This window comes from Hyperolius riggenbachi, chromosome 10 (assembly GCF_040937935.1).
Source record: "Hyperolius riggenbachi isolate aHypRig1 chromosome 10, aHypRig1.pri, whole genome shotgun sequence".
Classification (NCBI taxonomy): domain Eukaryota; kingdom Metazoa; phylum Chordata; class Amphibia; order Anura; family Hyperoliidae; genus Hyperolius; species Hyperolius riggenbachi.
Genome location: NC_090655.1, coordinates 130,627,064 through 130,645,316, shown reverse-complemented (window position 1 = coordinate 130,645,316; position 18,253 = coordinate 130,627,064). Strand labels below are relative to the sequence as shown.

Sequence of the window (18,253 nt, the reverse complement as noted above, 5' to 3'; positions counted from 1 at the left end):
TTAAGAAATGAAAAGGAACAAGATTTGTCATTTTCACCTTTCAAAAAATGTTTGTTTTTCAGATGCAAACATTTCTCTTCTCTACTTATCTTAACATGGATTTAACAATCCTAAAACTCTATCTCTATACTATATATCAGCGCTGCGTAATATGTTGGCGCTTTATAAATACAATAAATAAATAAATAATAATAAATAAATATAACATGCTAGCTGAATGAAGGTGAATAGACATAGACTATTTGTAACACTCTCTAGGACAGTGATGGCTAACCTTGGCACTCCAGCTGTGACAAAACTACAAATCCCATCATGCCTCTGCCTCCCCGAGTTATGCTTAAAGCTGTCAGAGTATTGCAATGCCTCATGGGACTTGTAGTTCCACCACAGCTGGAGTGCCAAGGTTAGCCATCACTGCTCTAGGATAAAGCTCAATCCTGCAGGCAGCACTGCGGGGTATGAGCACTGTATACGGTAGAGGTGACTCTCTGGTACACCAGAGTGACATCTACTGTTACAATGGGAAGGGGAGAAGGGATGGCATCACAACACATGATGGAGCAGCTTCCAGTGGGCAGAGTAACAATGAGAACCGTGCACTGCTGTTGCTTATACATCTGCCCCACTGGATCTTTATTCAACCTCATGGGTGTCCCCGTGCTAGATTCTTTGTCAAGATGGCCTGAATGGCCAATGTGACCGGGTTCCATCTATCTTGTGTGCGTAGTTTAAGTCTGAAAGATAAGTGGGGGTCAATTACTAAATAGACTGCCCCTGGAAAATCTGCTTATTAATGTTGACAAAGCAAAAAATGTAAGAGATCCCGAGGCGGACGTAAAGACAAAAATTAGATACTTACCTAAGAAAAGAGAAGCCTCTGGATTCTCCAGAAGCTTCTATCATCCTCCTGGAGACCACAACTGCTGCCCAGGACCCCCTTTATGATTGCAATCGGGCACCTCTTCATTCACTGCGCAGCCTTACTCCACCATCTCAAAACAGCCGCACCTGCACAATAGCATGGAGCCGTTCAGGTGCGAGTGGCTTCAGCATACTGTAAAGGCGCAGCCATATTGGCACAAGTGCAGTGCTACCACACTCGTGCATGCATCACCATATTCCATGGCAATGTACAAAGTAAGGAACAAACAGGAGGTACAAAATAATACAGACAATGGTATACACCAATCTACGAACAAAATACAGAATCAGAACAAAATACAGAATCAGATCAAAATACAGAATTGCTAATAACAGTGACAAAAGTTACATGAATAAAATGTGTAACAAATTCTAAATTCCAAGACACAAAAGGATGAGAGAGACCTGCCCTTGTGAGCTTACAATCTAAAGCAGGCTTTCTCAACCAGGGGTCCCTGGAAACCCAGGATTCCTTGAGTACTCTGCGGAGGTTCCTTGGCATTTTCCCCCATGGGGGGGGGGGGGGGGGGGGATTATATTAAGGCACACTATAATATGGCCTTCTGTAAAAAAACACTTAATTGGTTGTCAGAATAATAATGAGCATATTAATAAAAAGCACTAGAATAAGGTTACAGTATAATGAGGAGCAGTATAATAGGGGATAGTTAAATAAACAGCCATTCCTACTTTTAAAGACCATGGGCCATATTCTATTGCTGAACTCGCCAGCGCTAAGCACTGGCGAGTTCTTAACTTAGGCGATGGGGGCATCGCCTAATCTAATTAAACTTTAGACCCCCCCAGGCGGAAAAGAACTCGCTTGGGCGATATAATCGCCCAGCGAGTTCTTAACACGGAATCCAATTACCCTTATCATGTCTCCGGGAAGCGATGCTTCCCGGCAGACATGAGCGTTAGCTTAGACCTGCAAAAAGCAGGTCTAAACTAGCTAACGCACGTCGTCGCCGCAGCATCTGGGGGTCTCCTTTAATAAGGAGACCCCCAGAGCTCCCCGTCGGGTCGCCGCACAGTTTAGAAGCCAGCGCGCAGCTCTGCCGGGCTCCTCTGTCATACGTACCGCCGCCGATCACCCGCCGCCTCTCGCCGCAAAATCCGTCACGTAATTACAGTGTATCTAACACTGTAATTACTGTGCGCATAGAAGGAGCCCGGGCAAAGCATCTTTGAATCTGCAGCCGGGCTCCCCATTGGTCCGCTGTGTGAGCCATTTTATTGGTTCAGACAGCAGACCAATGGGGAGCCCGGCTGCAGATTCAAAGATGCTTTGCCCGGGCTCCTTCTATGCGCACAGTAATTACAGTGTTAGATACACTGTAATTACGTGACGGATTTTGCGGCGAGAGGCGGCGGGTGATCGGCGGCGGTACGTATGACAGAGGAGCCCGGCAGAGCTGCGCGCTGGCTTCTAAACTGTGCGGCGACCCGACGGGGAGCTCTGGGGGTCTCCTTATTAAAGGAGACCCCCAGATGCTGCGGCGGAAGATGTCGGCGATGTTCGGCGGACGAGTGCGCATGTGTGGGGAGTGAGGCCGTGGTGCTGATGGACAGCACCACAGCGTAAACCTCACTCCCCATCGCTCGGTAACAGGGAGCATCGCTCAGGCTTTCGCCTGAGTAATGCTCCCTAACGATCGGCCATCGCGCGAAGGAAATGGGCAATAGGATTTGCCGGTAATCCTCGCGCGATGGCAAGGTGATAAGTAGCTCGCATCTGCAAGCTACTTATCACCTTGAATAGGATATGGCCCCATGTCTCCTGCAAGATAAATGCAGGGGTTCCTTGAGATCCAAAGATTATTTGCAGGGTTCCTCCAGGGTAAAAAGGTTGATAAAGGTTGCTCTAAATCTAAATGATCCAGAGGATTCAGAGACTTCCCTATTTTTCCCTATAATTTTTGTCTTTAGGTTTGTCTTTTGTACACTTTAAATAGCCCTGCTGTAAAAGTTTCCAGACCATTGATATGGAACCTCAACATCTAGTTTGCTTCTCAGGTGAGCTGGGAATATGGTTCAACAACTGTGACACATTAGCCCTCATTCAAATCACAGTTCTCCAGAGTTTTCTCTCAGGTGATGCTTTCACACCTTATCAATAAAATGCTCTTCAGCAAGCAATAAAATACTCAAAATAACTTTGATATTACTTTTTTGTCTACTTCTTAGTAATTTTTCAATTGCCACATGCTAAAAACTTGTTTGATAACTTTTACAACTATTTCTGGTGAAAAAACTCAAGAGAAAAGTTAACTTAAAGGGAAGGCGCAAACAGAAAAGAAAAATCAGAAAAAAAAGATCTACTTACCTTCAGCCCTGGCAGCCTATGTGTCCCTCGCCGCAGCTCCGGTGTCCCGGGATCCCCTCTGTTTCAGATGCCAGCCTCGCCGGGTCGGCATATTCTGCGCCTTGAGCAAGCACGCGGCCGCACCACTCGTGATCACGCTCACATGGTCTGGAGCATTCTGCGCAGGTGCAGTACTTCTGCGTCTGCAGGGAATGCTCCAAGACACGTGAGCACGATCGTGCAGGGCACAGAAGATGCCGACTTAGCGAGGTCGGCATCTGCAACGGAGGGGATCCCGGAACAACGGATCTGCGGCGAGGGACACATAGGCTGCCAGGTGCTGGAGGAAGCCCCAGGTAAGTAGATTTTATTTTTTTTTCTGCTCACACCTTCCCTTTAATAAGGGTCATTTTGAGAAACATATTGAAATGTTGGGTCAAAAGTAAAATTCAATTTTTCTACTCTACACATTCACCATCATCATCATCACAATCATTATTATTATCACTTAATGTTAAATCTTTGCATATTTTGGTTCAGAAAAACTCCTGATTGAATAAGACTGGTCTCATTGCACAAGTTAAACCAGGTAATTTTGTAATTGGTCTGATCTTATAAGTGATCAGCGCTGCGTAATATGTTGGCACTTTATAAATACAACAAATAAATAAGTGATAGTTATGTCTTAGTAAAAATGTATCCTACATTTTCTCATAGGAAACATGTTTGCACTATATAATTTTTACTTTTTGGTCAGAAAAACATTCTCAAAATAAGTTGACCCAAATTGAGTTGACTTTAGTATTTTTAGTACTTTGCCACTTGTTAGGTGCTAAATTTATAGTTTGTTGAGAAGATGAGGAGACATCATTAGAGAGAAATCTCAAGGGAAAAGATTGACTCAGGACATTAATGTTTGATTATTACAATTATGCTGATATACAGTAGCTGAAATACAATACTGTAATTTAGTTACTTGAGCTGTATAATGAAGATGGGAGTCACAGAATCTAAAAAAAACACTCTTAATTTTTGCATTCCACAGCATGAAATCTTATGCTTAGAGCATTTAATATATTTCATATGACAAAATTGTTGCTGATCGGTGTAATTAAAGTATAGCTTGCTTCCAGTAGCATTCTTTAACTTCTGTACAAATGTTAGCTGAAATCTAATATAGCCTCCATATGTAGTAAAAGAGTAAACTTATCTATTAAAAGTTGATAACATTCAATCCACCACTAAAGAAAGTCTAGGCATGTGGAGAGAGACATTTAATCTCTCCTCCAGGAATCCTGCACTTGAAACTAGTACTGACAACTGTTTCATCAATGATTGCAAAGCTAGAAGCAAATCATATAATACATGGACATTCACTATTACATGGAATGAGGATGGTAGGGTTTATTTTTGGATACAAATGAGAACTATTACTTACTTGCTTCTTTGGCTTTATCAGAGTAGGTTGTGGTCAGATCTTCATCTACAGGGTGCTCCACTGGTCCTATCATTGGGATAAGATGCCTCTCAGCTCGGATGCTCTTTGTAACATGGGGGAGCAGTAAACTCTCAGGTGAGGTTGCAGTGATATTGGATATTGGCTCAGACTCTTCAGCTGGCAAGAAGCCTTCCACATCTGAGAAGGGAGTTTCAGCTCTGCTACCATCAGGCTGGTATGTTATTTCTCTTTTGGCCACTCCAGTTGGCTGCAAGACACCCTCTGCTGCACCACCAGGACCACTTTCATAGCCACTCATCTCAGATAGTGACTGTTGCTCGTTCTCTGCCTTGTTGCTGTTGCCAGGTGGAGATCTTGGACTCTTCTTGCGTGCCCTGCGGTGCTTCTCTGGAGCAGCCTGTTGCTGGCTATGATGCTGTTGTGTACTTTGCTGATGGCCTGAAGATGCTTTGGTGTCAGCGTCACTGTCAGTCTCCCCGTAGTAAGCCTCACTATCAGGAGGAGAGGTAATGCTCTCCAGGTGCAGCAGTCGAGGTTGGCCAGGCGTGTTAGAAATTACTAGGGAAGTACCCCAAGAAGTTGGGGGTTCTGGGCTTCTGATGGTGTTTGGGCTGCTAGGGGACGGATACACTCTGTGGGACCGAGGTGTCTGGGCTCCTGCTGCTGCCCTGCATAGGATGAAAAAAACAAACAGAGTCACATTACATGCAGTCAGTTCTAAGTTGGGAGGAGTGCACAGAAGAGGAGAATGCTTTAGTATCAAGGCTGTGAGCTAGACAGAAAGTTCAAGAGACCCAGAGGCTGTCCAGGCTATATACTTATCCGCTCAATACTTCTCATCCCTGGGGGAAAATGCTCTGCCAACACTGGGTTGTAATGGATAAGACTTATTAATGTAACAGAATAGCTTTAATTTCATATCTACCAAGCATTCAGATGACCATAAACTCGGGAAACCTAAAATTGTTATATCAATTTTTAATTGGCTACTACAGGCTAAAGTGCATAATCAGTTAACATAGCACTATGTTTTTTCTTCTTAAATGAATTAGCATTTAAAATAATCTTTATAAATTACAGATGTCACTGACCCCACCTTCCAGTAAAGGCTCGTACACATGTGTAACTTTTCCGCCCAACTATCGTCCAAACTTGGTCTGTTGGACGATAGTCGGGCTTGTGAATGGGTGACAAATGACTACACAAGCGACTGATAACAGGCGGTTTGCCTGATCCAACAGGCAGATCGACTCACACGACTGTTGGTCTGATATCGTGCAGTTGGCCGAATGTGTACAAGTTGTTTGAACGTCTAGTACTTGTTTTTAATGTGGCCATATCGTGAGGTCCGTCGTTCCGCTTGAATGTGCAGTATGCAAATGAGTTGGTCGTTTAGTTGGTTGGTGTGTGGAAAATACAAGTCCTGCAATCGCTTGGTCATGCAGTCGGTCATGTTGTTAGGTTGGTCATGCGGAAAAGTTGCACGTGTGCAGGAGCCTTAAGTGTGGTAACATTGTTGCAAATTGCTCAGCAGGAAAAGAATGGTGTGGTTGCCTATGGCATCAAAACAAATCGTGTCTGTTAGGGTTGGTGCACACCAAGAGCACTTTTGAGCGCTTTAAAATCGCTAGCGCTTCAAAAAGCGCTTGGCTAATGCCTTTCTATGGGATTGATCACACCAGAGTGATGTGATTTTTTTCCTGCAGCATTTTGGAGGAGCATAAGTATATGAAAAGTTGAAAAATGAAAAAATCGTTTTTTGCCCAAAGCTGATCCCCTCTAGATCAGTGTTTACAAGAATTACAAAATCACAACAACAAAACAGTCCAAAATCACTAGGCATAAACAGGAAATCGTTAGGCACATGCCCAGAATCACTACTGCAAATCTCTACAAAAATCGCTAAGCATTGTAATCTGACATCATCTGTTATTAGAATGTAGTGACTTGATCAGCTGTAGTTTATAATACAATTTATAGCACACAGCTAATTGCGATAAAATGCATTGAGAAGAAACATTGCAAGACTGAGGAATGACATATCACTCGATCACTACAACCATCTAATCTGGTGCACTGCAATTTAAAACCAGGAACTTCTCAGGACATGATTGAATGTTTAATGTAATCACAGACAGTGACACTTCACATCACATGTCTTTCAGAATGTCATCTTCTCCATTACTGACACTATCCCCTAGTTAGACTTTTTTACATTTACGTACATTTTTATCTGTTAGTGGTAACATGAATCTGACTGACTTCAGAGAATGGCTATCTTTAACATTTACTTATTTAAATGAAATATCCTAATTCTTCCTTTTTTGTTGTAAGCAGGTAACTGTGGATGCTTGAAGTCAAGCCATTACATGATCCTATGATAGGTTAGCTTCACGCAGATTTCTATAAGCTACTTGTGCTATGGAGGTAGCTCACCCTCTGCTGGGGCCGGAACAGCACTGCTTTACTGAGTCAGAAAACTCATTCAAACCAAAACTGTAAGTTGTTATTCATAGATCTAGAAAAATAAATAGTAGAGGGTAAAGGTCTGCACAAGTTTTATGTTTACATTAACAGAGAATTATGAGATGGCAAACAGGTGTGAATTTTTGTTTCAGCAGTTTTGTGCTCCAGCAGGACTTTCACAGAACAGAATTTTCCACTCAGCCAAGATCAGGTCAGTCTATCCATGCAACAATCATTCCTAACTATATCACCTGAAAGGGCCTTAAATTGCACAGAAATCTATTAGGCCCCCTGCACACCATGTCACGCTTCCCTGCCACATCCACGTTGCAAGGGCCATGCAAGTCTATGGAGACTTGCACAGTTCACACAATGTGACGTGGTGCACTGGAAGGATCCAAATTGCTGCAATTATGGTGCAAAGTCTGCAGCGCGTTACCGTATGACCCGTGCCTACTGCATGGATTATGCACTAATGCAAGTCAATGGGCAACGCAGCAAGGGTGTACAACGGAAGCGCTGTGTGACGCGGTGCACATACATTGACCAACAAGAATCCCAAATGACATACCTCCTGCCCAGCAAGGAGTACATCCTTAGCTGGGGGGTGGCACTATGCATATGATCCTGTTGCCACGCTGTGACACAGCACCCAAAATACTACAATTAGGTGTGCAACCGGCCTTGTTTTATCTGACCCTGAAATAATTATCATCATCAGAGCTATATAAATCTCATGAATATGCTTACTGGTGTAGTAACTGATGGGCTGATGTATGAAGAACTGTCAGATTTAAGCTGATGGCCTGATGCCCTACTCCTGTCCAGCGAAATTCCCTGAAAATAATTACATACATTTATAAGAGTACTGAAGAAAATGGATGAGCACCAATGTCACTGCATGCAAATAAACATCATCAGGAGAACGTGCAGCATCTTTGGGAGATATTTTCTTTCTTTTGCTTTCTTTGTGGATGTTGGAAATTGTGACAAACAGTCTTTGTATGTTTAAGATTGAAAGGTAATGTTTTATTTTATTTTATTGTAACCCCCCCCCCCCCCCCCCCCCACACACACACACAAAATGTATTCATTTTATATGTAACTAGTAAAAAAGCCCGCCCATTAAAGAATTGGCACTAGGTTACGGGCGCTCCCCCCCTCCCCCCAGCAATGCGAGCACAGATGTGTCGCGCTCGCCCGTCCTCCACAGTTGTCTGCAGTATATGCACACAGGGAGATGTTGCTTGCTTGGCAGTTGGAAAAAGATGTTATTTCCCACAATGCAATGAGGTTCACAGACAGCAAACTGTGAAGGATGAGGGTTGGAACTCAATGGTGGATGACCAAGGTAAGGCAGTTATTAAATTCTTTCTTTGCTTCTGTATTCACAAGGGAAACATCACTGTTGCAACTTACAGATGTAGAAGAGTCTCAATATTCCAACTGTAATATTAAATACTCAACGCAGGAAAAAGTGAAGGCAAGACTAAATAAATTAAAAATAGACAAGGCACCTGGCCCGGATGGCATGCATCCTCGGGAATTAAGTTCAGTTATAGATATACCCCTTTATCTTATCTTTTGTGACGCTCTTTCAACTGGCAGAGTCCCAGTGGATTGGCATACAACCCACGTTTTCCCATTATTTAAGAAGGGCAAAAAAATCAGATCCAGGAAATTATAGACCAGTAAGTTTAACATCAGTTGTATGCAAACTATTTGAGGGGTTGCTAAGAGATACTATACATGAAATCATAGTAGAAAATAATCTTATTTCTCAGCATCAACATGGATTTACTAAAGACAGGTCCTGTTTAACTAACATGCTCAGCTTTTATGAGGTAGTTGTAATGATCTGCGATCGATTTCCACCGACAGCGCACTCCAGGTGCGCTGAAGCAGATGGGAATCCCCACAATCACGGAAGAAGTGTACCCAGTATGTGCAAACACATATGCAGAGGGAAATTCCAACCAGCAGGTGGAGCTGTGGAGTACAGAGAAGCAGGTTCTCTGTACAACCACAGATGTCAGATTGGAATTGCACGACTTGAAACAGAACAGAGCAAACAGAAACAAGATAGCAAGATAGTAGAGGACAGGAACAGAAACAGACTATATGTCTATCGTCCCCCGGCGACGATAGACATATGAAACAGACCAGAGGGTGAAGACCAATCACACAAGAGGCGATTGCTATCAGAGATACAAGACTGAGTAAAGACAGAGCATAAAGGAAGATACAGCAATAGGTACAATGTGAAGGCCAAGGAAAATAACAAATGAAGTAGCTAAACGCGGTCACCGCACGTTATGCACAACAGTGACAAGCGCGTTAACCTCACGGTCACTGCACGTTAAGCGCAACAGTGACAAAACGTACCAACCCTGACTAACATGGAGAACAAAGTCAAACAGATAGCGGGAACGCTTGCTAATCGGTTGTCTCACACCAGACAACAGCAAGCGTTCCTTCCAGACAGAACAGACAGAAGGAGTAACCAGTAGCAACCGCAGCTAAGCTCATTGGAACAGCGCCACACGTAATTTTGAATATAGAAACATATAACACTTTATTCAATTTTGTACTTCCAATATAAACATTAAAACATTAAAAACATGACATGCCACAACCATGGCATGTCATGTTTTTAATGTTTTAATGTTTATATTGGAAGTACAAAATTGAATAAAGTGTTATATGTTTCTATATTCAAAATTTACGTGTGGTGCTGTTCCAATGAGCTGAACTCTGTCCTTTCTAGCCCCTTTATTGCTCTAGCACACACTAAGGGTAAGAGTGCAAGGTGTTCTGTGTAAACCGCAGCTAAGGTTATACTCCAAGATACAGACAAGAGGGGAACGCTGGCTAAACGGAGGCCTCACACCAGACAACAGCAAGCGTTCGTTCCAGACAAAACAGACAGAAGGAGTAACCAGTAGCAACCGCAGCTAAGGTTATACTCCAAGATTCAGACAAGGGAGATCCACCGCCTCTAACGCTATGGCGAATGCAATCTAAGAACAGGACAGAACGATTCACTGTCAGCCACTGCTGGCGACAGAACAATCGCATGGACAAGACAAGACAGAATAGGCAGTACAAATATACACAAACCTGACTGCAATAATAGGAGTGCAAGGAGCACTCCCCAAGAATAAACTACACTAGAATATAGACAATACAATCCAAACAGGCTGAGGCTCAAGGTGAGTCTATCAAACAGAACTTATGACGAGCAAGGAACTCTGGGAGGAAGTGACATATATACTGAAAACCTTCCAAGGAAGCAGACAAGCAATTTGCATGACATGTGGATGCAAATCAGTCCACAGCAGCAAGCTGACAAAAAAGGCCTCTTTTCCCTGGACTGCATTATGCAACCTGCATAAGAAACCAACCAAATGTCCAGGGAAACACGGCCAGCAAAGCTGATTCTAACAGTATTGAACACTAATGTGGATATTGGGAATTCTGTACATGTGATATACTTGGACTTTGCAAAGCCCTTCGACACTGTTCCACACAAAAGTCTGGTGCAAAAGTTGAGGATGCAAGGACTGGGGAAGAGTCTGTGTGCATGGATAGGGAACTGGCTAATGGACAGAAAACAAAGCGTTGTGGTCAATGGATCATACTCAAAATGGGTGACTGTTAGCAGTGGGGTCCCATAGGGGTCTGTACTGGGTCCAGTGCTCTTCAATTTATTTATTAATGACCTAGTAGATGCAGTAGTAAGCAATGTAGCTATTTTTGCAGTTGATACAAAATTGTGCAGAATCATCAACTCTCAGGAAGATATTGCAACAGGATCTGGATAGGATGGCTATATGGGCACATAAATGGCAGATGAAATTCAATGTTGAAAAATTTCATGCATTTTGGTCATACCAATGGTCTAGCACCATACAAAATAAATGGGATACAGTTGGGGACATCAAACTTGGAGAAGGACTTAGGAGTACTCATCGACAACAAGTTAAATAATCGTACTCAATGCCAAGCCACTGCAGCTAAAGCTAACAAAATTTTGGGATGCATTAAAAGGGAAATAAAAACTCGAGATGCTAGCATAATATTGCCCCTGTTTAACTCTATAGTAAGGCCACATCTGGAATATGAAATTCAGTTCTGGGCACCACATTACAGGAAAGATATTGCAGTTTTAGAGCAGGTGCAGAGACAAACAACAAAATTGATACGTGGGATGGAAGGTCTCACTTACCAAGAAAGGTTAGATAAACTGGGTTTATTTAGTCTCAGGCCCGACCCTAGACTTTTTGCCGCCTGAGGCAAAATTCAAAAAATCGCCGCCCCTCCCCCCCCCCAAGCCGTGTGTGTGTGGGGGGGGGGGGGGCGCCCGAGCTGGAGGGGATAGCGGGCAGGAAGGGGGTATTGGGCCTGGCGGCGGGGAGGGGGGTCGGACCCCCCCCTCCCTCGCCTGGATCCCCCGTCCTCCGCTCCCCTCCAGCTTTAGAAGTGAGGTCGCTGGCTGCAGCTATATTGTAAGAGGCAACGGGCGGGGATCACTCACCTCTTCCTCGTTCCAGCCCGAGCCTGCGCTCCACTGACGTCACTTCCTGCGCAGGAAGTGATGTCAGTGGAGCGCAGGCTTGGGCTGGAACGAGGAAGAGGTGAGTCCTCCCCGCCCGTTGCCTCTTACAATATAGCTGCAGCCAGCGACCTCACTTCTAAAGCTGGAGGGGAGCGGAGGACGGGGGACCCAGGCGAGGGAGGGGGGGGTCCGACCCCCCTCCCCGCCGCTAGGCCCAATACCCCCTTCCTGCCCGCTATCCCCTCCAGCTCGGGCGGCCCCCCACACACACAGACGGGCGGCTGCCGCCCCTCCAGAAGTGCCGCCTGAGGCAAAAGTTTCACCCCGCCTCATGGGCGGGCCGGCCCTGTTTAGTCTACTTATTTAGTAATTAGAGGGGATCTAATTAATATGTATAAATACATCAGAGGGCAATATAAAAGCTTGGTGGAGGAGCTTTTTGTCCCTAGGCCTTCTCAAAGGACTAGAGGACATGATCTGCGCATGGAGGAAAAACGTTTTAGCCATTTATTTAGGAAAGGGTTCTTTACAGTAAGAGTGCTTAAGATGTGGAATGCATTGCCACAGGAAGTAGTTATGGCAAATTTTATACCTGCATTTAAAGGGGGCTTAGATGCTTTCCTTGCGTTGAAAGACATCCATGGCTACAATTACTAGGTAATGCGCAGTGATGTTGATCCAGGGATTTTATCAGATTGCCATCTGGAGTCGGGAAGGAATTTTTCCCTTTTGGGGCTAATTGGACCATGCCTTGTGAGGGTTTTTCTCCTTCCTCTGGATCAACAGGGATATGTGCGGGAGCAGGCTGGTGTTGTACTTTGTTCTCTGGTTGAACTCGATGGTCGTAGGTCTTTTTTCAACCCAAATAACTATGTAACTATGTAAGTCTGGAAGCAGGACCACACACACACATAGGGACAGGACGCAGCCAGAGACACAGGGGTTTTATTATATAGGATTGTTCACTTCCTGTACCCTTGCTTTACAGCACTATGCTTATAGGCGAAGGCCAGATGTAGTTTATATTTGCAGATTTTTTGAGTTAAGAATTTGCTATAAACTCTAACTTATTACAAAATTGAGTTTATTCACAACATAAATTTATTTACAAAAAAAAACAACTCATCATCTATTTCTTTCAAAAGAAACACTACAGCACAATTCCCCAGTAGTTATGTCTCGTACACACCATGCAATTTTACAGTCAGATTGGTGGGAAATTTCCGGTCATTCAATCATTTTCTGCATTTATGATCTACTTCTGTACGTGAAAAGATTCGATTTTGCGATCAGTATTACACAAAATCAATCCCTTTCTCGATCGGAAGCAGATCAGACATGGTGGAAATTATCTAATGATGCTACATTTTCAATTGATCTTACAGGAAAATTGCACGGTGCACCAGGGCAGGCATTAGAGTTTTCATCCATCATTTTAGCAACATGAAACAAAGTAAATCTGTCTAACTTGACACCTGCAGCTATTAACCAAGTCATCAGATAGCAGTGGCATTTGCTCTTACTTATCCTCATCCCACTGAACGAACAAAGGTGATAATTCATCCTAAAATAAGCTACCACACATCTCACTGAACAACACAGCAGTCCAAATGACATAAGAGGATTGTCTGCGAAGTGATAATACTCCCACCTACAGACAGATTATGCAGCTGACATGTCACTAAAGTCTGTGTAGTTTCACCACATGTTTGTGTTTCACACGTGAGGGCGTTCAGATTGTTTTTACAACAAAACACAGCTCATTGCTACAATCCAAACACATACAGGGATAAGATGATTAAATGCATTACTTCAGTATCAATTGCTGCACTTTCCCAAACATCCCCCATCCCTCTATGTTAACAGTAGACACGCAGACAGCTTAATGGTGACTCATCAATGTACTGCTGCTTTACACTGTACAGTCAGCAGCGTGGGGGAGGGACTTTGCCCCAGCTATGTTGCACAACTGAAGTGGGGTGAAAGGCATGGACATGGAAAAAAAGCTGGCTTTGCTGTGTGGAGAGGCTACCTGAATCACAGGACTGGCTGACCAAAATTAGTAATATTTTTGAAGGTAAAACGTTTTTCCATTAATGCAATTAGCTGTCTGTAATTCCACCATATAAATGGCTTTAGAGTTAAGCACTTCATATGTGTTTTATGCTCAAATGCCTACTCTATATTCACTTTTTCACACTATGCAGATTATTAGGGATAAATCGTAATTGCTGAATTCTGATTTTGTCAGATTTATGACTTACCATAAACATTTCTAACTTATTAACAGATTTTTCAACTCCATGTATTTTGCATTGAAGTGTTTGGAGGCACCTTTCCAAGTTAAATGCAAAGATTCCAATGAGCTATTGTTACCACATTTGCTATGAATGTCAGGGGCAGGGCCACTTATGAGAGCATTTCCTATTTTTTTTTTTATACACACATATTTTAACTCCTTTTCCATTTTTTTGTGACATGTTTACACCATTACAATACATAGCAAATTTAGTTTCAATAGGCTGTATGCAATTAACTTTTCTCTTAAGTTTTCTCATAGATCATCATTTTTCATTTTGCCTAAAACATAACTTTTTAGCACCTAGCAACTGAAGAAAAAATACTAAAAACAAGTAAGCAAAAATCAATATTAAAATTATGTTGAGTACTTTCGTGCAGGGCAGGATTTACCATAAGGCACTGTAGGCACGTGCCTGCAGGTGTCTGATGATAGAAAGGCGGCTGATTCCCCTCCCCTCCCCTAGTAATGAGCAGAGCATAAATGAGAGGTTTCTCGTCTGACTCTCGGCAATTAACTGACCAGATCTCCCTTCAGTCAGGGGCAACACTAGCTAGATAACACTGAAGGTACCTCTAGCTACCTAATGCTAAGGGGCCTCTATAGCTACCTATGACGGGCAAGGGAAATAAGGGAGAAGTAAGAGCTAGACCAGCCAGTACACTTGGGATGCAGTTTGGTTGGGGTTTGTAGGTTCATGAAGGGCGAAGTTTAGGGTGCCAGGAAATCGGTGCCTGTAGGTTCCTGCGAGGTAAATTCGGGCCTGCTTTTGTGTTTACTGGGGTTTTAAAAACGAAAATGTAATTGATGATATGGAAAACTATTTCCTGTGAGAGACCTCAGGAGAAAAGTGAATCGAATAAGGGTTAATATCATGCTGGAGGGCGGGGGCTTCGCATTTCTTGGGGAAAGTGCACCGTAGACTTGAACAAAAAATATTTGGGGTTGATGAAACCTAACATACAGTATAAGCAAATACTGAATTTTTTATTTCAACTTCGAAATGCCCATTTATGACCACTTCAGATTCTGAATTCTGTGAAATTCATAAGCTCACCTATACAGATCACACACATCTTTTATTAAGTTGTGTAAAACCTGGCTTGGCATCCATGGTCTATGTAATTCCGGTATAATATCATATGTTACATTGCTCTGGGAATAGCTGCATATCCAGATCTTACATCAAGTCATAGCTAAATACATACATATTACTAAAGCTAGCACAGATTCCTCAGTGTTTACATATGCAGAAACGTTTCCGCAGCTATTAGAGGCTTGTGGAAAGGCACTGGTTCGGGCAGCTGTTTGAAAGACATTAATGTTCAGCCAGCAAGCAAGACAAGCAGTTAATGCCATGTGAAAATCAATAGTTCACTGCTGTGACTGATGCTATTTCTCCCCAACAGGTGGACAGAGTCCTTCATGCTGGGATTAGGTAAGGTGGGTGAGGGGATCGCTATTTTCAGACATGTTAAGCTGTTGACTTTGCTGCTATGTCTCCTGCTTGTTCTCTATGCAGCTGTATAAAAAAAAAACGTCCTTTGGTCAAATTTGAGCTTGGTCCACACATAAATCTGTACATTTTCAGTCTAGTCCTGTCCTATCAGTTTTGCATCAGTTTTATCTGACTATGTTTATTTATCTATTCAAAATACTACTTTATATCCATAGGTTTACAGTATTTGGACATTCTGATAATGATCCAAACTAGTCTGTTTCTCTGGATCTGCACTTGATCTATATCTGTAACTTTCACTGTACTCAAGTCCAATTTAGTGATGGTCATGTCTAGGAGAACGCATGAAGAAGAATATGATCAGTTTGGTCAGGTGATAGATATGCAAGTCTCTGATTTGCTAGTCTCAATCATGTGCTAAAGCAGAATGTGATCACAGCAAATCATAGCTTTGCAAATCTATCAGCTGATCAAACAAAGCACATGCTTTAACTCCATGAGTTCTCCTAGACATTGACCATCACTTATCCTACTGATCACTTCTATACAAAATCGATCAGAAATCAGATTGGACCTGTCTGAAATTATCGATTCGACCCATGGATCTGATGGCAAATTGTATGGTGTGTACCTAGCATAACATCCAAGGTCGCAGCAGCCGTCATCTGAGGGTCCCATTAGCTGTCATCAGAGGGTCCAGCAATCCCATCCAGTATCCCCGCTCTTTAAGTGTCCCAGTCGCCGGCTCATCTTTACTGCAGTCTTGCTTGTATGCAGCCTCGCGGTGATCACGCGGTGATTACGCGCTGCCGCCTTGCCGACTTCCTCCATAGTTACGGCATCCTCTTCTTAGTTACAGTGCCCCCTTCTGTGTGATGAGCAGCGCACGTGCACCTGACGTCATGCGTCAGATCATACTGTACATACGTGACCCCGGCGCACGTGCGCCACTCGTCACACAGAAGGGGCACTGTAACTAAGAAAAGGATGCCGTAACTATGGAGGAAGTTGGTGGGGCGGCAGCGCGTAATCACCTCGTGATCACCGCGAGGCTGCATACAAGCAAGAGGAGCCAGCGACTGGGACACTTAAAGAGCGGGGATACTGGTTGGGATTGCTGGACCCTCTGATGACAGCTAATGGGACCCTCAGATGACGGCTGCTGCGACCCTTTGGTAATGACAGTCAGATGGAGGAGGGAAGGATCGCGGCAACAGGATCAGGTGAGATGCAGCAGGGGTGAAGTGTAGTGTAGTTTGGGTTGGCTGGAGGGGTTAGTTAGTAAAGTAGAGTGTAGTTTGGGTTGGCTGAAGGTGTTAGTGAGGGAAGTGTAGTGTAGTGTAGTGTAGTTGGTGGTGGTTGTAGGGGTTAGTGAAGTAAGGTGTAGTTGGTGGGGGCAGCAGGGGTAAGTGAAGTGTAGTGTAGCAGGTGTTAGTATAGATGGGCAGTGTAGCTTAGATAAAGACAGTTTTGAGGGAGTTAGAGGTCCATAAGAAGCCCCTGCACCATAGACGCACCTAGGTTTAGTTGTTTTTTTTTCCTGATTTTTGCCCTCTAAATCTAGGTGCGTCTTATATGCCGGAGCATCTTATATTCCGAAAAATACGGTAAAAATATATTTAAAGAGTGACGGCAGATTATATTGAGTGGAATGTTTCATGATAACTACTAGGTAATGCAGGACTGCATACTAAAGCTTGTAGTACAGGCAGTATCGATATAAATGTGACACAGCACTCGGTATCAGTCCCAGACAGCAGCTTTCCTGAAAAGGTCCATTGGTAAAGCAGCAAATCTCCAATCCATTATGTAACTATTATTTATGTTACATAACAACCTCTCCAGAGTCCAAACCACTACTGTACCAACACTCGACATCCTCTTGTGAATGTCTGCTACCGAGCAGCTAGCCTGATGTAGAACGTTTTTCTAAAAATAACCACAAATAGTCGAACATTCTGGGAAATAAGACCAATCTATTCATGTTTTATTCTTTTTTCAAATGGATTCTGAAGCTTTTTTTTTTTTAAGATTTCCTATTTTTCACTTATGGTCTTCCATACCCCAACACCATCATTACACAGTACAGACTGAAAACCATCTACCATACTGAAAATGGACACTGCACCCCAACACTTCACTCCTTATTACTCCAGCCTGTTCCCTAACCTTTTAGACTAATCTGCAAGAAACTGTGTAACCTGCCATCTTGTGAATTGTCTAAAAAGAAAGCATAATGAGAGTTTATCAAAGCGCTGATGCTGGAGAAGGGTGAGGTGAGACCAGGCCTTGTGTTTAGGATTCCAGACACTGAAAGATCCAACAAGGGAGGAACCAATTTTCTACCCACAACAGACATGAAGATGGTTTATGAGGTACTTCAAGAAAAAGTGTACTTACAGCAGGATTGTTAACCACAAAATCAAATTCCATTTAACCACCCTGGCGTTCTGATTAAATCGCCAGGGTGGCTGCGGGAGGGTTTTTTTAAAATAAAAACTGAAAGTTGGCTGCATGAAAGCCCACTAGAGGGCGCTCCGGAGGCGATCTTCCGATCGCCTCCGGCGCCCAGAATAAACAAGGAAGGCCGCAATGAGCGGCCTTCCTTGTTTTGCTTACATCGTCGCCATAGCGACGAGCGGAGTGACGTCATCGACGTCAGCCGACGTCCTGACGTCAGCCGCCTCCGATCCAGCCCTTAGCGCTGGCCGGAACTTTTTGTTTCCGGCTACGCTGGGCTCAGGCGGCTGGGGGGACCCTCTTTCGCCGCTGCTCGCGGCGGATCG

At 43.6% G+C, this 18,253-nt stretch overlaps 1 protein-coding gene and 1 long non-coding RNA gene across 2 annotated transcripts in view; one reads left to right on the top strand and one right to left on the bottom strand.

Moving 5' to 3' along the window:
• Nucleotides 1-15,430, top strand: part of LOC137536071 (uncharacterized) — a 31,538-nt gene extending 16,108 nt beyond the window's left edge. Inside the window, exons 3-5 of the long non-coding RNA XR_011024515.1 lie at nt 7,023-7,183; nt 7,304-7,362; nt 15,418-15,430. This is a non-coding gene — a long non-coding RNA (uncharacterized lncRNA). The remainder of the gene's footprint in view (nt 1-7,022; nt 7,184-7,303; nt 7,363-15,417) is intronic.
• Nucleotides 1-18,253, bottom strand: part of SYNPO2L (synaptopodin 2 like) — a 118,480-nt gene that overhangs the window by 49,222 nt on the left and 51,005 nt on the right. Inside the window, exon 3 of the mRNA XM_068258048.1 lies at nt 4,665-5,353. Coding sequence (XP_068114149.1) covers nt 4,665-5,353 — 689 coding nt within the window. The remainder of the gene's footprint in view (nt 1-4,664; nt 5,354-18,253) is intronic.